Source organism: Peromyscus eremicus, chromosome 9, assembly GCF_949786415.1.
Source record: "Peromyscus eremicus chromosome 9, PerEre_H2_v1, whole genome shotgun sequence".
Classification (NCBI taxonomy): Eukaryota; Metazoa; Chordata; class Mammalia; order Rodentia; family Cricetidae; genus Peromyscus; species Peromyscus eremicus.
The window spans coordinates 5784081-5806741 of NC_081425.1; the positions used below are offsets into that span (position 1 = coordinate 5784081).

The 22661-nt window shown below is 40.8% G+C and overlaps 1 protein-coding gene and 1 pseudogene across 1 annotated transcript in view; both read left to right on the plus strand.

Annotated features, from left to right (window-relative positions):
- Uggt2 (UDP-glucose glycoprotein glucosyltransferase 2) overlaps window positions 1-22661 on the plus strand; it is a 128610-nt gene that overhangs the window by 82367 nt on the left and 23582 nt on the right. Inside the window, exons 30-34 of the mRNA XM_059273201.1 lie at window positions 4944-5028; window positions 7806-7888; window positions 11140-11235; window positions 13544-13628; window positions 21078-21260. Coding sequence (XP_059129184.1) covers window positions 4944-5028; window positions 7806-7888; window positions 11140-11235; window positions 13544-13628; window positions 21078-21260 — 532 coding nt within the window. The remainder of the gene's footprint in view (window positions 1-4943; window positions 5029-7805; window positions 7889-11139; window positions 11236-13543; window positions 13629-21077; window positions 21261-22661) is intronic.
- On the plus strand, window positions 14-3245 carry LOC131919229 (large ribosomal subunit protein eL15-like; annotated as a pseudogene).

A 22661-nucleotide genomic window follows, 5' to 3' on the forward strand; every position in this document is an offset into this window, starting at 1 on the left:
GGAAGGGTCCCAGATGCAGGTAACAGAGTCAGAGATATCCCCTGCTCCCACTGTTAGGAGTCCCACAAGAACACCAAGCTACACACCTGTAACATGTGCAGAGGGCCTAGGTTAGTCCTATGCAAGCTTTCTGGTTGGTGGTTCAGTCTTTGTGAGACCCTATGAGCCCAAGTTAGTTGACTCTGTGTTTTTCCATGGTATCCTTGGCCCCTTTGGCTCCCACAATTCTCCCCCTCTTCCACAGGATTCCCTGAGGTCCACCTAATATTTGGCTGTGGGTCTCTGCATATGTTTCCATCAGTTGTTGGGCTAGGTGATGATTTATGATATGAGTATAGCAGAATACCATTAGGAGTCATTTCATTGACTTTTCCAAACCACTTTTAGAGCTTTATATGTGAATAATTGTTTAGTGTTACATCAGATTATCAAAATGGTAATTAAAATCCAAAAAAAAATATTAGATTAGATCTAATTGTGTGCAAGCTGACAGGAAATGACTTTTCAGGACTTAGCCACCCCATAGGATTTTAATGACTATTCATGCACAACAATGATATTCTAATACATTACTATATCAGGAAATAAATAAAAACAAATCCATTGAAGAGGATAGGAAGGACAGTTTCCTATAACTACTAGCAGCATGGCCTTGAGAAATCCTCTACTTGGTATACTAAACAATAAGCACAACTTTGCCCTGAACCCCAAAATCAAGCCCACCACAGCAAACCTAGCACCTGAAAGGCCCTCATAGCACTAGACTTTAGGCTGTACCCCAAAAATTAAGCCTCTAGGCCTTATTTTCAGGTGGGATATCACAACACCAACATCTAGATCTATCTGGTATACTCAGTATTTATGTCTGCCTACTGTGAGGCCTACTCAAGTGACAACTAGCAGTGGACTAGTCCTTCCAAATTCAGACTACACTTAGAAGGTGTTGAAGAGCTGGCTCCCAGGAATGGCATATAGGACAAATCTGAGAACCTAACAGGAAAAGAGCTGATACTTTCCATGATTCAAAAGTAAGAAAGCAAGAAGCTGCTACCACTATGATACACACCAGCTGGCTTTCTGAGCCCAGAATGCTAAGCAAGTAAACCGTTAGATTTTCTGTAAAACCTCATGTCTCAGTGGTTGTGCTTGTCAACAGAACTAGCAAAACATTAGTACATTGCCCCTTCAAGTTTTACTCCATGAAAACGTATTTGTCTGTTCAGCAGAATCTAGGTATCAGCCAGAACTGTAGCTGCAAGAGAGTCTAGGGAACAGCCACCACCCCCCCCAAAAAAAATGTTTAGTGAGAAGTTTATGCCATCTCCTCCAAGGCTGAGGTAACATAGCAGAAGAGGAGGCAGAAAGAATATTAGAGCCAAAAGATGGGGAGGAGGTCTATGAGATGTCATCTCATTAGCAATATAATGTTTTAGTTGTTCTCTGTTGCTGTGATAAAATACCACAACCAAAAGCAACTCATGGAAGGAGTTTATTTTGGCTTATAGTTCCAGAGGGATAGATGTCCTCAAACACAAGTCAGAGAGAGCCAACTGGAAGTGGCATAAGGCTTCAAATTCTCAAAGACTGATCCCAGTGGCATACTTTCTCTTAATACCTCCCACTCCCAAACAGCACCACCAGCTGAGGACCAAGTAGTCAAATACACAAGCCTGTGGGGACACTCAACATTCAAACCACCACTTGTAGCTATTGCAATCATGAACTCTCGACAATTGTGGAGCTACTTAAGAATGAGTCTATCACAGTTAGACATGGATGAAACCTTACCTCACAGTGCTGAATTATTTTCTGCTGATTGTAAGGAAGTGGGGAGTTACTGCCTTCCTGTTTATTCGCAGATGACACCACTAGGTGCCAGTGGATAGTCCTAGTCCAGGAGTCTACAGATGGCCCTGGTTAAATTAAATAGCTCATACAATAAAACCAAACTTCATGACAGATGCAGGAGAGGAGATATTGTTAGACATGGGAGGAAGATGGGGGCTGTAAACAGAATATATTGTACACATATATGAAACTGTCAAAAAAAATGACTTGATTCTTTGGAAAAGATAGTTTTAGCTTTCTGATTCTTGCAGTATCTGCTAGATTCTCATGATATATACATTTCCACACGTTTTCATAAACACCAGTAGTGTGCTACCCTTTCTCCATTGCCTGAAAGTTTCTAGTATCTTGTTATATAAATTACAGCCAGGAGTTGAAATTAATGTTGCAATGTTTTCTTAAGAATAGTTAACACCTGAGAGAAAGGCTTCTTCCTTTCCTCTGACAACAGCTATCAGGTAAGCCAAGATAGGTGCATACAAATACATCAGGAGCTATGAAAGATGCAGCAGTTGGTCCTCTGCTGACAGAACCTCTGGCTCTCTGCACTGCACAGGCTCCCTGCCCCACAAGGCCTAATAAACCATGAAGGCTGGGATCCAAGGCCAACCAAGGTTATGTCATATGCAGGATTTGTGTCCACCATGGTGGCCGCTAACACCCAGTTCCTAAGGGTGCAACTTACAGCTGTAGCTTGAGAATTTCTCTCCAGCTCCCGCCAAACCCCGCCAGTCCCAGAGCCCACTTATAAAATGAACACACCGACTCTTCTATTATTTAAACTGCTCGGCCATTAGCTCAGGCCTACCATTGTCTAGCTCTTACTCTTATACTCAGCCCATTTCTGTTAATCTATATGTTGCCACGTGTTCCGTGGCTTCACCTGTTGCCTCTACATGATGTTCCCTGAAGGGCAGCTGGTGTCTCCTCCCCCTGCCTTCCTCTCCTTTTCTTCTCTCCTCTCTGTTAGTCCCGCCTATACTTCCTGTCTGGCTACTGGCCAATCAGTGTTTTATTTATACAGAGCTATATCCACAGCAGCAGCAAGCCTTCCCTTCATGGTGTCAACCAGCTCAGGTTTGTCCAAAACCTTCAGTCTGTTGCTGAGGAGAAAGCTGGACACTACTTTAGGGCTTTGAGAGTCCTGAATTCTTACTGGGTTGGTGAAGACTCCACATACAAATTTTTAGAGATTATCCTCATTGATCCATTCCATAAAGTCATCAGAAGGAATCACCACACCAGTCCACAAGCACAGAGAGATTCATAGGCTGACATCTGCTGACCACAAGAGCTGTGGTCTTGAAAAGGGCCACAAGTTCCACCACATTATTGGTGAATCTCACTATGCAACCTGGAGAAGGCAAAATACTCTTCAGCTCTACTGTTACCGCTAATACGCATAATGTTCATAAAATTCATACCCAATAAACCATTTAGGACATTAAAAAATACTTGATGCAAGGCTTCTTCATTTTCTGCTTTTAGTCAGTGTTTTCGATGAGAAATGAGAAGCCAGATTTTTTTCCTCTCTCTAAAAATTTAAAATTTTATATTTAGAATTCTAGGAAAAACACAAAATAGTTCTTTTCTGATACATGGTGATTTCTTTCATTTTGTAGTGAAAGACTTAACTGAGATACAATAGTTTCTCAAACCTTACTGAGAATATAAATTAATTGAATGATTTCTTTTCCTCCTGCCTTAATTCCTTGTCAGTGAAGTTTGTTTTCTCTACTTAGCTTCTCTCTTCCCTTGAGTTACTGACTCTACCTCTGTCTGGTGGGTATTAATTAACCACTTAGCGTTGTTGATAAGGTCTGCTGGAGCCACCATGGTGCATGCCCAAACCAGCAAGGCTCAGTTTGCATCTAGGATAATAATTCTACCATCCATAGATACTGGTTTTCTGGCACCTAGAAAGTCCTTCAAGTAGTGCCCAGAACAGGAGAGTTCCTCATCTCTGCGGCCTGGGGCAGCAGTTTCCTCTGGAACCTAGCTGCTGTAGAGTTGGGCCCAGTACCCCAGGTTGGTGTCTGTGAACTGGGTGTTAAGAGAGTAAAGTTGCCAATGCCTTTGAGCAGGGTTTGACTAGAAGGGTTTAAAGGTTACTTTAACATGTGACATTTGTGTTGTATGCATTGGACCCCTTTCAATTTCCTAGTGAACAGCTAGCAGTTGGGCAGGATCATGCTTTCTACTTTGGTTCAGTGCGCTCCAGTGGGGAACTTGAAGTCAGAGGGAGTCAAAGGCATGTGTTAGTTATCCTAGTGCCAGGATCTCCATGTGGTCATGTTGGAAAACATTAAGATACATACCAAAATATAATAAAATGTGACCTCGAATTTCCTTCTCTTTGACAAACTTTAATGTTATTATACATAGTCATCATATATATGTTCAATTGCCGTGATTGTTTAACAGTTTTGAAATTTAATGAGTGAACTACATTATATGTGGTGTAAAATAGAATCAAAGTGATACAAATAGACATAACTTGGAGTTACTGAGTTAATAATGCCTTTCAGACACCGGGCAGTGGTGGTATACACCTTTAATCCCAGTATTCAGGAGGCAGAGCCAGGCGGATTTCTGAATTCGAGGCAAGCCTGGTCTACAGAGTAAGATCCAGGACAGGAACCAAAACTACACAGGGAAACCCTGTCTCAAAAAACTTAAATAAATAAATAAATCCTTTCAGTGTCGGGATTTGAAAATGCTGGTGGAGATTGGAGAGTTTTGACAGTAGAATTCCTCTGGAATTGAAAGCTTTCAAGTCTAGAAATCGTCTCTCATTTTAATTATCAGTACAGCATGTCAGTTAAAAGTTCTGAGCATTGTGAAAGCCATGTCATACTACAGCAAACATAAGCAAGAATGTAAACTTTATGAGTAATTAGAATATTAAATTTAATAAATGCCTCTAGATCATTTTAATTTATAAAAATAAGCTTAATTAAATATTTAATTATAATATTTTGGTATATATAAATTGACCATATAATACAAACAGTTTTATTATAAAGGAATTATTTATATCATCAAAATTATAGTCTGTTGTTGAGTAAATTCTGGGCATTTGTGTTCTCTTTTAGGCATGAAGGAACAGACTCTGAGACAGGTGCTGGAGATGTCGTTGTTGTGTTGAACAGTTTCAAGAGCACGACACTGAAAATGGAGGTATGCGAGGCCGCAGGTCTCCATAGGCCTTATCAAGTACATTTTCCTCTTCGTTTTGTTTAATGGCAGCTAAAAATTTGTTCTTTAAAATTTTGCTCTGTAACTCAGTGAAAAGAAGGAAAATTTAAGGTTATGAAAATGGAGCTTGAAGACAAAAGGAATGGTATTTTTGTTTAGATTTTGTTATATTAGAATACTTACTATATCTATAACCAGATAATGCTGTACACCAATGTGGGGGCCCACAGAAGCTCCCTAGTAAGGCCTTACTCAAGGTAAGTAATGGAATGATTTGGCCAAGGGCATGGTTACCAGGTGTTTTGAAGGGTCTACACTTGTTGGTACTTTATACCTCGACCTTGAAAAGGGAGGCCTTTTGCCCCTCCCCTTCCTGATGTACAAAGCCCATCATGAATAAAGTTGGGGCGACTGGGTATTGACCCAGGGCCCTCCTGAAGCTGTCCTGTGCTTCTGTCATTCTTGGCTCCATCTGTGTTTCTATCTAATACTTCCTCATTCCTCACTCCTCCCCTCAAGAACCCTTCAACAGGTCAGGGCTGGCCTCCGACACACCGGGCTCTGGAGATGAGTCAGGACACAGGCTGAGTAGTCCTGGAAAGAGAGAGACGGAGAATAGCTATTTGTTGTTCTTGCTGGTTGTTTTTGAGACAGGGTCTCACTGTGTAGCCCTGGCTGCTCCAGAATTTGCTGTATAGACTAAGTTGCCCTCAAACTCAAGAGATTCTCTTGTCTCTGTCCCCTGAGTCCTTTCTCTGTCTCTTTTCCCTTCCTCTCCCTCCCTCACCACCTCACAGCATTTTTATGTCTTGTTTTTTTATTAGAAAGCGATTTTAACAAATTTCTTGGAGATTGATTATTTTTAATTGTGTCTGTCTGTTTTGTGATGGGGGCATGTGCTTGTGAGTGCGGAGGCCTGAGGCACACACCCCTGGGGTAACAGCTGAACCTTCTCCTTCTCTTGTCCATCCTCCTCTTCTGAGAAGCTGCCCTGAGGGTTTATTTTAAACTCTCGTGACATTATCCGTGTGCCTCAGTAGAGGAGGGAGGGGAAAGCAGTGGAGGGGAGGAAGGAAGGAAAGAAGAAAAAGAATTCTTAAACAATGGCAGGCGTAGTTTGAGGAACTCCTGCTTGAAACCAGTGAAACTGCTAAAAGAACTGAAGACTGACAGTAACAGAATGGAGAGCAAACGCGGAGGGGATTGAGAGTGACAAGGAATCTCCCATAAACACCACACATCCTGGAACACTTGGACTGTCATTTTGATTTAATTTGCATGTAATTGAATACAAATTAAAACGCAAAACCGACATAAAATAATAATTTCTTAGGAGACAATATTATCACAGCATGAGGATGAAACATAATAAATTATCTCTCAGCAGCCCAAATTTGTGTCATCAAGTATTCCAGGGGATTCTTTGAATTGATACTAACCTAGTTCCTGATGGATATGATAAACAGATATCTGGCAAAACTATCCATGCATCTCTGGAATAAGATTACAATAAACTGCAGATCACATTTTTCAAGTGGAGAAGCCAGAACATGATAGAAGATAAATACACAAAAGCAGCAGAAACAAAGAAACAAAGAACCAGGCACATTCAGATCATATTCCAGATGTGAGAATTCTTGATAAAGAGTCTAAAATAATTGTGTTTAAATAATCACTCTTGAAAATAGAATCCTGTTTTTTTTTAAAAAGTACGTAGTAGCTGGATAGTGATGATGCACACGCCTTTAATCCTAGCACTCAGGAGACAGAGACAAGTGGATCTCTGTGTTTGAGGCCACAGGACAGCCAGGGCTACACAGAGAAATGCTGTCTTGAAAAGAAAAGAAAAGAAAGAAATCCATAGCAAATTTGGGTATGTATGTGGCACCAGGCACTAGGTTTATATTGCTTAAGAAGAGCCTTTGGAACTGAGCAATACAATACCAAAACTGGGAACTGAGTTGCTGAGGCTGGAGAGAGAGATGCTCAGCAGTGAAGAGCACTGGCTGCTCCTGGGGAAAAGCTGGATCTGTTTCCAGCACCACATTAGTTGGTCTTATAACCACCTGGAACTGGCCTTTTGGGCACCTCCCAGCGTGTGGCATACATGCAAACACACACACACAAATAAGTAACATTTAAAAAACAACAACAAAATAATTTAGTGGCTAGCTTTTATATGCTTGTGGAAAGAATTAGCAAAATTCAAGGCAGATAATTGTGTTTTACCTAACTAGGGAAATATTACTTGTATCTGCAAATACCAGAATGTGAGTAGGAGCAAAGAGGGAGGAAAAGATATTATATTAGTCCTCTCATCAACAGTGGGGGAGACTGATGCAGTCGGTGGAGCATCTGTTTAAATGGACTCAACAGAAGAACTAAAGACCAAATATTACCACCAGAACCTCCACAGGAAGAGGAAGGGGGGCTGTCCTTAGAAAGAATGAAAGGGGTCTAAATTATGTGAATGAGAAATAATTCCAAAGTAATGCCTGAAGTTGGTAAAATCTCAAACCCCAGTGGAAGCACATCATTTGTCAGCATAGTAACTACCAAAATATTTTCTGAAGTTTTGTTTCTGCAGAACTGATAGTACAAGGTAGTAAAAGATTTTTTTATAACATTCATGTTAATATATAACATGAATTTGTTAACCGTAACTACTGTCTTACAATTCTAAAGATTTCTTGTCTTACATGGCATACTTTATTACTAATCAGTTAAATTCTAAATTTTCTCTTTGCCACATTATCCAGGTAAAGAAAAAATTAGGTAAAATTAAGGAAGATATCCTTGCTGATAAACATGAAAACAGAGGCATGTGGGATTCATTTAAAAGGTAATTATCAGTAATTATTTTAATAACAAAATATTTTATTGGCATAACTGTATTGATCAATGAGGAATCCATGCAGGTGACAAAGATCTGAGTAAATAAGGCACAGACCCTCTCTCCCAAGAGCCATAGAGAGAAACATAAAAGTTAACATAAAAACCCGAAGCTGGCATTCAAGAGGCTGGTGGGGTGAGAGGAAGAGAAGAGAGGTGGGCAAAACAGTCAGAACCAACGTTACATGCGTGGAGTCGCCAAAGAATTAATATAATTCTAAAAACCTGGAGTTACAAAATGCTAAAAATAAAATGCTGCTCAAACCAAAGGGTGGGGTATATATCCAGCTGGGGGACCTCGAGACCTTGGGAAAGACTCAGTAGAGTATGACCAACAGTCTTTGTAAGGAAAGATGGTGTTCAAAGTTGTAATAGAGTAAAGGTGCCTGGTTAAATGAAGAAACACAAGGTGTGTTCCTCAGAGTAGAAGGCAGTCCAGCATGGTTGTCACACTGAATATCATAGGGTGTTTGTGAGTCATATTGTTAATTTTAAAAAGTATTAGGGTGTAGTTCAGTAGTAGAGTGTTTTCCTAGCATGTGTGAAGCTCAAGGTTCCATCTCCAGCACACAAAAAGGGGCAAGAGGATGAAAGGAAAGAGAAGGTTTGGTTTGTAATATGCATAATCCAATAACACACGACTAGACGTAACTGTGGGTATTGAGTGGCATGGTCCCCAAACTGTCTCCGTCTCCTGATTCTACTCTTTCTTTGCCTCCTATGTTTCCAGAGAGATTTTAAAAATAAAGGTTTACTCTCCAGCTTATAAAAATGATCTCTTTCCATTTAATGCCAACAAAAGTTCCACAGCTGATCCAGGTCATACCATCACAGGTTTCCCAAATTGAACTGAGCACTGTAACTGTCCACAATTGGGTAATATGCTTTCTCCTGTGATGCCTAGGGAAGGCCTGTTCCACATGGACCTCAGAATGGAAATGGAGGAAGACTGGTTCCCCTAAATAACCAACTTATACCCAGAAGAGGAAAGGAAGGCAGACTAGCAAATAAAGTTGTTTGCTATCGATCCATTTTGTAGAGAACTTGGAAAGTCTATTTGAGAAGTGTGGATGTATTCTAGTTTCGTTCAGTCATAACCAACAGACTTGAGGGAGGAAAGGGTTTATCCGGCCAGCACTGCCAGGTCATAGTCCCTCTGTGAAGAACGTCATGGCAGGAACTCAAGCAGGAATGGGAAGCTGAAACCATGGAGGAATGCAGCTTGCTGGTTTGCCAAGGTTCATGCTTGGCTAGCTTTCAGGACCACCTGTGTAGGGAATAACACTGCCAAAGTGGGCTGGGCCTTTACATCAACCACAGTCAAGAGGGCCCCTGTAGACATGCCCAAAGGCCTGATGTGGGGAATTCTGATTGAGACTGTTCTCAGATGACTGGAGTCTCTGACAGGTTAACAGTTAACGCTAACTAGAAGAGAACTTCGAAGTTGTGAGAGTAAACAAGTGGTCATCTTGATCAGAGATAAGAAAAGAAACTTTAAGACAAATAGATTCAACAGCCTGAATAGATTTTGTTGTTTTACACTCAAAAGCACTCCCATTCTTTTGGACTTGGCCCAGTTTATGCCTCTTTTCCTAGAGCCTACTCTTTGTTAATGGAAACCGAAGTCCCATGTAGCAACTCTTTTCTTCTCAGAGAATTACAAAAAAAAAAAAAAAAAAAAATTGAGCCAGGCAGTGGTGGCGCACGCCTTTAATCCTAGCACTCGGGAGGCAGAGCCGAGCGGATCTTTGTGAGTTGGAGGCCAGCCTGGTCTACAGAGCAAGATCCAGGACAGACACCAAAGCTACAGAGAAACCCTGTCTTGAAAAAAAAAAAAAAATTGAAAACTACTGGCATCATAATAATTTGTACTTGCCAAAATACTTTTAAATTTAACTTTATTATTTATGTGTATGGGTGTTTTGCCTTGGTATATACCTGTACACTGTATGTGCCGGCAGAGGCCAGAAGAGAGTATTGGATGCCCCAGAAATGGAGTTCCAAGCAGCTGTGATTTGCCGTAAGGATGCTTGGAACTGGTTCTGCTGTTAGAGCAGGCAGTGCTCTTAACTGCTGAGACATCTTTCTAGCCCCACAAAATGTTTTCATAAAATTTACAAGTAGTTTTCAAATCTTAGTTACTTTAAGTAATATGCTTATATATAATTTAGGTTTTTAATTAAATAAAAAAATCAGCACCAATTATGTACATTAAGAATATCCCGCTGGGCGGTGGTGGCGCATGCCTTTAATCCCAGCACTCGGGAGGCAGAGCCAGGTGGATCTCTGTGAGTTCGAGGCCAGCCTGGGCTACCAAATGAGTTCCAGGAAAGGCGCAAAACTACACAGAGAAACCCTGTCTCGGGAAAACAAAAAAAAAAAAAAAGAATATCCCAAATTAATTTGATCCTTGTGAAATTTTTGCAGTATTTTTTGTTTATCTGAGTTTTTTAAATTGTTTTCTTTTTTGTTTGGTGTTTTTTTCCTTTTATTGAAATAGTTTTTTTTTTTTTTCTCACCTTCTCATTACAATTTCCCTTCCCTGTACTCTCTCCAGTTTATCCACTCCTCCTCTCCAATCTGGATCCACTCCCTTTCTGTCTCTCATTAGAAAACAAACAGGCTTCTCAGGGATATTAACAAATAAAACAAGGTAAAACAAAAACTAACACATAGTATACTGGCTGATTTTGTGTGTCCTCAGAGAGGAAGGAGCCTCCCAGCTGTAAGGCATTTTCTCAGTGTTCAATAGGGGAAGGCCCAACCCATGGTGGGTGGTGCCATCCCTGGGCTGGTGGTCTTGGGTTCTATAAGAAAACAGGCCGAGCAAACCATGAGGACCAAACCAGTAAGCAGCTTCCCTCCACAACTTCTGCATCAGCTCCTGCCTCCAGATTCCTGCCCTGATTGAGTTCCTGTCCTGACTTTGTTCAGTAATGAACAGTGTTGTGGACATATAAGCCAAATAAACCATTTCCTCCCAACTTGCTTTTTAGTCATGGTATTTTGTTGCTAACTAAGACACATTAATGTGGAGGAAGTTTAATCACATTCCATATCTGAAGAAAAGCTTATTAACCTCAATCAATACATGGCATTTAATATTCAATAGCTCATAATTGTCATGATAAAAGTTTAATAGTTGCTGTTTGTGCGTATTATTTAGACTAAGAATCCACTGTCCTGTGTTTTTATTACAAGCTTCACACAAAGTCTGCACGAAGACAACAAGAAGGAAAATGACATCCTAAACATCTTTTCAGTCGCTTCTGGCCATTTATATGAGCGTTTTCTGCGGTAAGTGACTGTTTTCTAATATTTTCAGAAAGTTACACATTTACACAGTTCAGAATTCAACAAAATGAAGGTGTGAACTACAAAAAGGAAAAGAACTTTTTTCTATTACTCCCTTGACACTTAGCTTCCTTTCACACCAGAGCCAGTAGTATTATTTGTATGTCCTGCCAAAGACCTGTAAGGGACAAATGTATTGTCATTGTAAGTTCTTTTTACCTAAATATTAACAAGGCATGCACAGCTGTGCATCTTGCTCTTTTATGTGTAATTTTTTAAAACTACATTTAAATTTCATTAGTTTGGTTTGATTTAGAATGGTTTTCTTTAAGGTTAGAAAATACACTGTATGTAACAAGATAATAAATAAGGTGGAAAATGTGTTCAGTAAATGTTCCTTTCCCCATGAAGGAATATCATACTCAAAGAGAAGGAAATCAGAAGGGAAGGAGGTAGTATTCAGAATTCAAGGGATAGTTTTAAGAGTTTAAGTGGAAGGATCACAAAGAATGCCTTAGAACTATTTCAGTGATGGTACTGGTGCTTTTTTTTTTTTCATTTTACATACCAACCACAGTTCCCCCTCCCATCCCTCTCCCACTCCCTCTGCTTCCACCACCACCCCACCCCTTTCCACTCCTCCAAAAGTTGGTAAGGCCTCCTAGTACGTTCAATTGAGGCAGGAGCAAGTCCCTCCCCCCAGCATCAAAGCTGAGCAAGGTGTCCTACCATAGGTAATGGGCTCCAAAAAGCCAGCTCATGCACCAGGGATGGAACCTGATCCCACTGCCAGGGGGCCGTCAAACAGATCAAGCTACACAACTGTCTTCCACATGCAGAGGGCTTAGTCTGGTCCCATGTAGGCTCCTCAGCTGTCAGTCTAGAGTTCATGAGTTCCCACAAGCTTGGTTCAGTTGTCTCTGTAGATTTCCCTATTATCCTGAGTGAGGTAACCCAGGTTCAGAAAGACAAACACGGTATGTACTAACTCATAAGTGGATACTAAATGTAAAGGAAAGGATAACCAGACTACAACCCACAGCTCCAGACAAGCTAGGTAACAAGAAGGACCCTAAGAGGGATGCATGGATCACCCTGGGAAGGGGAAATAGATGAGATCTCCTGGGGTAAATTGGGGTGCTGAGGGGTGGTAGATAGGAGGGGATAGGGGATGAGAACATGAGGAAACGGGATGGTTGAGCTGGAACAGGGACAGAGTGGGAGAGCAAGGAAAGAGATACCATGATAGAGGGAGCCGTTATGGGGTTATGGAGAAACCTGGTGCTAGGGAAATTCCCAGGAAGCCACAAGGACGACTCTAGATTAGACTACTAGCAATAGTGGAGAGGATGCTTGAACTGGCTTACCCCGGTAATCAGATTGGTGAATACCTGTGGGAGCCCGTTTTCAGGTTCCTCATGTCTTTACCCAGCAGGTCCGCATAGAGGATGATTAGGGCCACAGGCCTGAGTGCAGGTGTCTGAAATGGTCTGCACTTGGCTGTGCTGGGAGAGGAGGTCTTTTGTTCCACCCCTTGGTGTGTCTATAAATACCCTGGGGCAGAGACAGGGCTCATTGGAATAGGTTCCAGGCCCTCTCGAGGCTATCCTTTATTTTCTATCTGTTTATCTCCGCAATATGAATCCTTCTATCTAATATTTCCTGCTGCTCACACTCAAGAGAACTCAGGGGAGCTGTGGGGTTGGTGGGTAAACGCCCCGCAAATACCCTAACTGTCATCATAGAGCCTTCATCCAGTAACTGATGGAAGCAGATGCAGAGATCCACAGCTAGGCACTGGCCTGAGCACCTGGAGTCCAGTTGAAGAGAGGGAGGAGGGATTGATTATATGAGCAAGGGGGTACTGGTGCTTTTAAAGTATACTTTCAGGGTACTTGCATCTCCTTTACTGAGAGGCCTAGACTAAAGCAATCCTATGGTGGATTTTGGGGGGTACACAGGTCATTCATCTTTGTGGGGAGAGGCCTAGACTAAAGCAATCCTATGGTGGATTTTTGGGGGTACACAGGTCATTCATCTTTGTGGGTTCTGAAGGCCTTATATTTATCACACAGTAACAGAGCCAGAATTAGACCCTAGTTCAGTAACAGGACCACTTAACACTAGCTACTTGATACCGTTTTTACATCCTTACACATTTCATATTTTAACAGCCTTAATGTTTGAAAATATTTCAGTTTGATTCTACATAAATTCATAATGGAAAACTTAATTCATACTTTTTGATATTTAAAAGCCTTTGACAAAGTAGGATGTCATCTTGTACTTGGTTTCCTGTTCTTTTACATAGGATTATGATGCTTTCTGTTCTTCGGAACACCAAAACACCAGTGAAGTTCTGGTTTCTGAAGAATTACCTCTCACCAACATTTAAAGTAAGCATATTGCTATTTTACAGTGTGGTTAAAAGTTTGATACGAAATTCTTTGCTGTCATTGTAAGCTCTTAAAACATTCCTTTTTTCAAAGTCAGCCTTTTAAAATGTATATTTACCCAAATTACAACTTTGAATTTAAAATTATATTCACTATTCTTAACTAGTTTATAAAAATTCTGTGTAATTTTTATTTAAAGAGGAATTTAAAGAAAAGAATACCAGGTGGGTGAGCCCTTAAGTAAACTCAAAACCACAATGATTAATAGCTTTTTATAATTAAAATTTGATGAAAATATGTACATTTTTTCAATTAAGAGAACTTGATTCTGTCACATTATTCATAAAGATTGAAACCTTAGTAATATCAAGAAAATATGAAATGACCTTAGCGTTCAAAGTTACTGCCTCCGGGTTCCTGTCCTGAACTTGTGCCCTGCTTCCCTCACTGGTGAACAATGACTGGGACGTGTGAGATGAAATGAGACCTTTCCTCTCCAAGGTGCTCTGGTTGTGGTGATCACAGAAGCAGAAAGTGAACACTGCCTTTCAATCTGTGCCTTTCTCTGTGGGAACACTTTGCCACAGAGACTCAAAGTAGTGAGCTCTTTCTGTCTCCGTGATGCGCTTATTGCTGTGGGGTGTGTGTGCACTTGGGGCTCAGGACAGTTGTTCTCAGCAGGGTATGGTGACCAGCATCAGTTACTATTGCTCTGCCTCGCGTCCTGCTGCACAGTGTGTCCAGGTTCTCTGTATTCTCAGTAGGAAAACAGTCAGACTTCAGAGCACTTACACAGCAGCTCAGTGGAGGCATCTTTTCCTAAACCAAAAGCAATAATAAAAAGAGAAACAAAGAATGGCTAATGATGCTTTTGTTCCTTAGTATTTCCAGGCATTGCTTTCCAGTATTATTTGGTAATTCTTCATAATCTCGTTGGAAAGAAAACAAAGATACTTTGTTGTTGGAGCCCACTGGGTCTCCTAGTGGCTGTACCCAGCAGGACTGCATAAGAGGTTGATTGGACCACAGGCCTGGGTACCAAGTGACAGTAATTAGCAAAAGGCAGGTCTTTTGCTCCACCCCTTGGCATTGTTATAAATTGCCTTTTAGAATAAAGCTCTGGGCCGGTGGGTAAGGATCCAGGCCCACCCGAGTCTATCCTGTGTTTCTCTCTGTTTCTCTCTACTTCTTAACTCTCTAAGTCTCTTATCCCTCAATCCTCAAGAGTTCCTGGGGTAAATAAATGTGGGGGCTGGTCTCCTACACTTTGTGGTGGTTCAAATGAGAATGGCCCCCATAGGCTCATGTGTTTGAATACTTGGTCCCCAGTTGGTGGAACTGTTTGGGAAGGATTAGGAGGTGTGTCATGGGCCCAGGCTTTGAGGCTTCAGCAGCCTCCCATCATCCCCAGTGTGCTTTTGTCCTTCCTGTTTGTGGTTGGATGTGATCTTTCAGCTGCTCCTGCTGCTGTGCCTTCCTTCTGCCATCATGGGCTCTAACCCTCTGAAAGCACAAACCCAATTAAACTTTTTCAAATCCCCTTGGTGATGGTATTAACTTAAACAATAATAGGTCCAGCCTATGTTCTTTGCTCCCAGGGTCTGTGGAAGAGTCTAACAACCAGCTGAGGATTCTAATCTGAGGGACATTCAATGAATCTAAACACACTGAGTTCCTTAGTCTGTAGCTAGAGAATTTCTCTCCAGCTCCCGCCAAGTCCTGCCAGTTCCGGAGCCCACTTATAAAATAAACACACAGACTCTTACATTATTTAAACTGTTTGGCCATTAGCTCAGGCCTATCATTGTCTAGCTCTTACTCTTATATTTAGCCCATTTCTATTAATCTATACTTTGCCACGTGGCTCATGGCTTATCGGTACCTTGCATCTTTCTTGTCCTGGCTGCGGTCCAGGCAGTCTCTCCCCCTTCCCTTCCTATTTCCTCAATTCTCCTCTCTGTTAGTCCCGCCTATACTTCCTGTCTGGCTATTGGCCAATCAGTGTTTATTTATACAGAGCGATATCCACAGCATTAGTCCATTCACTTTATTCTTCTAAGTCAATTCTGTCTACACAGTTTCTTTTCTGTTCTCATACTTAGCTACTTTCGGTCCCTTCTGCTGTTCTCTCATCATTCTACCTAGTTCTTTCCATCTCAGTCCTCATCTTTGTTCTTCTCCATCCATCCTCCCAGTGCTCTCAGAGAACCAGTATATATACCCACACAGTAATTCTTTGGTAAAGCAATGCAAAGCTTGAAGTTTTCAGGATCACAGAGAGAGGTGATAAGGATCCGCACATAAAGCAATAATTGTCAGCTTCCAATTACAACCCAAAAGGGGAGTGACTAAAGGGGAGTTCTCTGGTAGGGTCAACTAAAGGCTAAGATCAATTAGGGAATTTATGTGCTCAAACTGTAATCTAGATAGAATGTAGGGGTCCATAAGTCACAAGAAAGTAAACTGTCTTTGGTGCCGTTCCCCCCCCCCCCCCCCCGCCCTCATCCTGGCTGCAGCTGCTTTCTGATAGGGAGGGGGACATATGCTAAGTGACTAAGCAACCTCTGTCAGAGCATGTAGTATTTGATTAGTAAAAATACTTTCGCTCAGGTAATTGCTGAGGAGAAAATCTAGGAATAACACCTGGCTGAGGAAGAATTAAAACTTAATTTGCACAAAGCTTGGCATCTGTCACCTGCCTGGCCTTTTAGGCAATCTCCTTGGGTCAGTGGTAAGTAACTGCCTTAACTCAGTATCTAGCAAATGGCTAAAACATCATCCCAGGAATGTGAGCTGTAAATCTCTTAAGTTAAGGTCTTATGTAAATAACCCGGGGTGAAGGTAAGGAATTGAGGATTTAATTGTTAGTAGTTCTTTTCTCTGTGAGTGAGATGAGCTACTGTTTATTTATGTGCAGTTTTGTCTTTGGAAAAAGGTATCTTTGCTGAAATACTTTTGTCTGGAGAATGGCCCTGGCCATATATATGTTAATGAAAACAAACACAGCTGGGGACAGTTGTCCAATTACCCCAAATGTATAGGGAAAGTTGTGCCCAAGATTAAGATGCAATCGTGAGATTACATGTACACATAACATGGAGATGCACGGTAAATGGATGGGGAGAATCATAGCTGTTATTGCACAAGAAGTTTACAAGAGACAGCCAGTTCACTCAAAAGCAGCAATTCCATAACACCTTGTGTGATGGTTTCCTCTAACAGAACCCTTCGTTCGGATAGGTTGACCCTCTGAACTCTAGTTTTCACTGCTGTGTACTCCATGGACTTTTGCTACCAGTGGATTTCAATATGGTACTCTATGGCTGCAAATAAAAAGTAACTAAGACACACCTGTAACCACAGATACTAAAGACCACACCTTTACATAAGTTTAGTCATAGACAAAACTACACAGCTCATAAAAGCTATTTTGCTCACAGCTTATTACCACAAAAAGATACAAATTCAGTCAGCAAAAGACAAGGAGCAGAAGATTCGCTGCAGGAGAAGACAAATGTGGAGTTTCCAGTTATCTTTGCTTAGACAACACTTGCTCCTCCAAACAACAGTGGAACTCTTAATAGAGTACCACATTCAAGAATATTCACGTATGATTTGGTACTCAGCATTTTTATTAGGGTCAGCTACGTAGCCCCAGCTGCCTGCCTGCCTACCTGAGCTAAATTTCTACCTCCACCAGAGTTAGGGCTCATTACTGTGGCTCAAAATGCTCACCATAAACCACACCATCAGCATAGACTATCTAGTGTGACTCAGAGTCTCCTGAGAAACAAGTGCATTCTTATCAGGAAGAACCTTCCAGGAGCAGAGGTTACCTCATAAGGGCCATGGCAGGCGTTACACTTTTCATTAGACATAACCCAAACTTTCTAGCACAGGCATTGGATAGAACAGTTGATTATGAACAGCTGAGGTTGAAACCCAAGCAGTCCAACGTCAGGCCAGTCCCACCACCCTTGTGGAATAGCCTGTCTCCCTCCATCAGCATTCTTGTGCTCCTTTGGCAATAGAAAACACAAACTGAAATAAACAGACAATGATAGACAAAATCTTAAACTATTTTGTTATTACTTCTTAAACATATTGTCCTACTAGGCAAATACTGCATGGGGGTGGGAAGTATATAAACCAAGATGGTATGATGTAAAGATTGTCTTAACAGATTATGTTTACTAACTAGACAAATAGTTCTCTATATGGATAAAAAAAAAAAAACCTGCAGCACTTAATGGCAAAAAGTAATACCCTGCAAAAGTAGTGTTTTCCTTTCTGATTTGCTTTTTCTCTTAGTTTCTTCTTTGTAAGATGCTTTAGTGCAAATAACAAATATACAGAAAAGTACACAGCCATAAGCAGGTAGCTTGGGTGCATTTCACATTAAAACACCTGGGTCTTCAGTAGCCAGATCCCACCCTCCAACCTGGAGAGCCACTGTTCTAGTTCCTCCTGTGTTGCTGTGATAAAACACCATGACCAAGTCATCTTACATATGGCATGTATCTGAGCTTACAGTTCTAGAGGATTGAGAGTCTGTTGTTTTGGGAAAGCATGGTGGCAAGCAGTAGACATAGCAACTATAGCAGGAAGCTGAGGTCTCACATCTCGAACCACAGCATAAGCGGAGAGAACAAACTCGAAATGGCATGAGTCTTTAAACTCTCAAAGCCCACCTCCAATGACATACTTCCTCCAACAAAAACACTTCTCCTAAACCTCCCAAGCAGCACCAGACATTCAATTGCCTGAGGCTGTAGGGGTCATCTCATTAAAACCAACACAGCTACCTCACTTCCCACACTGGTATGCTAAAGCTCTTGTGTCTTGTTATAATGCTTCCCATACTGGAGTATGAATGCTAGTTCACCTGTCTACCACTTCACTCTCCTTACCATTTGTCTTTTCTCCATAGCTCTAACTTGTATAGTCAACAACAATTTCACTTACTGTTCTACCCATCCTCTCTAAACTCTAAGCTTCTAGGGAGCATGATTTGGATGGTATGGAGGGGTCGCTGTTCACTACAACATTCGTAGGATATAGCAGGGTTGTGTGGATATTTTTAATATATATTATTGAAAATTGAATTTTTTAATTTCTCCTCATGCTTTATATGAAAATAATGACTTCAAGAAGCGTTAAAGCCATAATTTCAGCGTTTTAATGAAGATGAAATGGATCCTCATAAAATGAGGGGAAAAATTATCCTTTAATTTCCAGTATTTTTTAAAAACAAGTGGTTAAACATTTGCTCAGCACCTGGTTACAGACAACGGTTGAATGAGAAAAGGAAATTTTAACTGCTCTGGATCCCCTCTCCCTGCTCTTTACACCTTCCATTCAGTTTTTTATCTTCAATGAAACTGAAACAAGTGCGTTTCTACTATTAGATTCGACAGAGACTCAGTTACAGTCTCACGATGTCAAAGTCACAACAGACCATACATATGACTGTAGCCCCACAACCATAAATTATAAGGGAGCTGAAAGATTCCAAAAAGCCTAGTGACCTTGGGAATGTCATAGCATCACACATCACTCCAGTGTGTATGGTGATCCTGATATAAACATACCTGCTTTGGGTCGTTCCGAAGTGTAGCATATACAGTAAACGGTAAAGTGATGATACTATATAATGACAATAAGCAACAGTTACCAGTTTATCAGTTTAACACACTTTATTATTGTTTTTAAAAGATTATCTAGATACGTTTTTATGTACATGAGTGTTTTTATGCATGTATGTATGTGCACTACATGCATGCAGTGTCCTTGAAAGTCAGAAGAAGGTATCAGATCCCCCAGATCTGAAGCTGTGCACGGTTGTGAGCTGCCACGTGGGTGATGAGACTTGAAGCTGGGTTCTCTGCAAGAGCATCAAGTGCTCTTAACTGCTGAGCCATCTCTCCTATCATTATTTTTAGATGTATTTCTATTTCTTGAACTTTTATAGAGCTGTGCTAATATTGGTGTTCTCATTTTTAAGAAAAAGCTTAAAAAGGAAAAAAGTTCTTAAACAAAAAAAATGCTTATAAAATAAAAATACAAAGAAAGAAAATATTTTTGAGACAGCCAGTGAAGCCTAGGCTAATCCTGAATTCACCATCTTTACCCCTCAGGAAATATGTATACAGCTGTACAATGTGTTTGTTGAAGCTATTACCAGGAGAGATCAGAAGTTTTAATAATTTTAAAGTTTAAAAATGAAAAAAGTTACATGAAGCCAATAAAATAAATAGTAAAAATATTTTTAAAAACTGAATGTAGCTTAAATCTAGTGTTTACAAAACTCCACAGTCATATCCTAGACCTTCAGAATCCCTTATTACTTGCTGTTCCCAGAGCCGCTTCCGTTGTGCAGAAGGGCCTTCACAGGTGTGCCTTGTGTGTTTGTGTGTGTGCGTGCCTATTTTGTACCTTGTCTCCACTTGGATGTACAAATGCTTACTGTTGTAATTAAATCGCATACAGTAGTCAGCATGGTAACATGCTGTATAAGCCTCTAGCCTATGAGCAGTAGACGATGCTACCTAGGCTTCGTGTCATTCTATGATGTCTGCACATTGACATAACCATTTAATCATGCATTCCTTAGAAAATAACCATGTTGTTAAGGGATCCATGGCTCTATTGATAATTCTGCCTGAAGGTGCTAAATCAACTCTCAGATTATCTAATACTCAGATCTGTTTTTTTAATACTTGAATGACCATAAATGTCAAATATGAGTATCATTTATCAATTCCCAAGGCACTTTGTGCTTCTGCTCACCGTATTTTTGTATCTCCCTCACTAGCCAGTGCATGTCGACATATCCATAAGTGTGGTTATGGGCTTTTCTTTATAGATGCTTAATCGATAAGCATTTAAATTAATATGTACATGTATTTTAACAACAGTAAATTATGTAGTTACATGTAATTATACCTTCATATTTGTCAGCAGTTTTATATTCTTCATTAATAGATAGTATTAATCCATTTCTGATGAGATAATCAACTTAAGGGGAGGAAAGCATTGTTTGGATCCAAGTTTTGGAGGTGTTCTGTCTGTGTTCACTTGGTCCTGTTGCTTTGGCACTAGTAGTGACAATTATATATCCTGGTGTGAGCACATAGTAAAGGAAGCCTGTTCAACTCATGTTGTTTGGAAAACAAAGGAAAAGAAGAGAAGCCAGGGTCCCAGTATCCCCTTCAAGGGTACACCCCCCCACCCCCCACCCCCAGTCACCTAACTTCCTTTCAGTAGGTCCGTCTCCTGAGAGTTCTGCTGCCTCCAAGTTGTGCTGCAGGCCAAGACTGTAAGAGACGCTTGGACAGTAACGTAAGACTGAGTTGTTAAAGTGGTGTTTAGGCCTTCTCCAATCAGTTCATAATAACTTTATGGTAAACTTCTTCTGAAATGTATTGTTTGCTTTTGTTATGTATTTAGGAGGTAATTCCTCACATGGCTAAGGAATATGGATTCCAATATGAACTTGTCCAATATAAGTGGCCCCGTTGGCTTCATCAACAGACTGAAAAGCAACGAATCATTTGGGGTTACAAAATTCTTTTCCTTGACGTCCTTTTTCCACTAGCAGTGGACAAAATCATATTTGTTGACGCTGACCAGGTAATAATAATTATTATTTTTAGTAATAAAGTGTGGTTTTTGACTGTAACTGAATGTGAACATAAGGATTCATGTTGCTCACTTATTGTCACCATTGTTCATAAACATACAAGACATGACTGTAATATATTCATGAAGTACCTTGAGTTTAAAAGCCATCTGTCAGAACATGGGCAGGCTTGAAAGTGTGGCAAGAAACACTGCTTAGAACATGGCAGCGTCGATCTAAAACAATCGTTTTTTCAAATTTGGCAGGTAAAGTAAGGCGTGCCTCGGTTAGTCATTGTAAATGGTTGCGTGAGTTTGTGTGGAGATGAGCTGCTTTCTTTTTAACTGGCTCGCTCTTCTTGCTGGAAACTCGGTGGTTTCACACAGCCTTTCTCTCACTGCTGCATGCTCAGCAGCTTTGTTTTCTACTGAAACAGTCAAGTCTCCATGTGTCTGCCTCTTAAAGGCTCTAAATTTAGCTGAAAAAAATTAAAGGCCACCTCAGCTTCAGAATTTGTATATATAAAAGTTACAGCTTTTTCCTTTACCTCATTTCAGTACCTTTATAATCGTTAATCATGAAAAAATATTTGAAAAATGTACAGAATTTCTAGTAGCACTGATACTAAGTTTAAATGTATATAAACTAAATGCATAAGATAGAATTTAAATATTGAAGACAAAGGGTATATTTTCACGTTTTATGCTAGAATTTGCTCACTCTCACCGAGTGTGGTGAAGTTAGTTTGTAAGTGTGCACTTGGAAGACAGAGGCAGGAGGTGATGAGTTCACAGCCAGCCTGCAGCGCATACGAGCAGGAAAGGAAAGACTGACTTACTCTCCTGTGCTGTTATTTTGTTCCAAGTTAACTTCAACTACTATAATAAAAACTCTAAAGCAGGAAAAGCAAGTGTGGTGATAAGTAAGCACTGCCAGTTACATTAACTTAATACAATTCTGTCTTGGGCCAGAGAAATGTCTCAGCAGGTCAAGGCTCTTGCCGTGCACAAGCCTAGCATGACCTGTTCAATCTCTGGAACCCATGGAAAAGTGGAAGGAAGGAACAAACCCCATAGTTGTCCTCTGACCTCCATGCTCAGGCCAAGGCTTATATGCTCAATTGTGCGCGCACACACACACACACACACACACACACACACACACACATGCATGCATTTCAAAGAGGTTTTAAAGCATAAAATTCTTTCTCTCCCCTCAACATTTACACACGTATTCTTTCAGCAAGCTTGAGGGAGACAATCAAGAGTAAAACACAGGGCTGGAGAGAGGAGGGCTCAGTGGTTGGAGGGACTTTGCTGCTCTTGCAGAGGACTCTAGTTTATTTCTAGCATTTACAGGTTGACTCACAACAGTCTACAGCTCCAGTTCCTGAGGACCCAGTGCCCTATGCT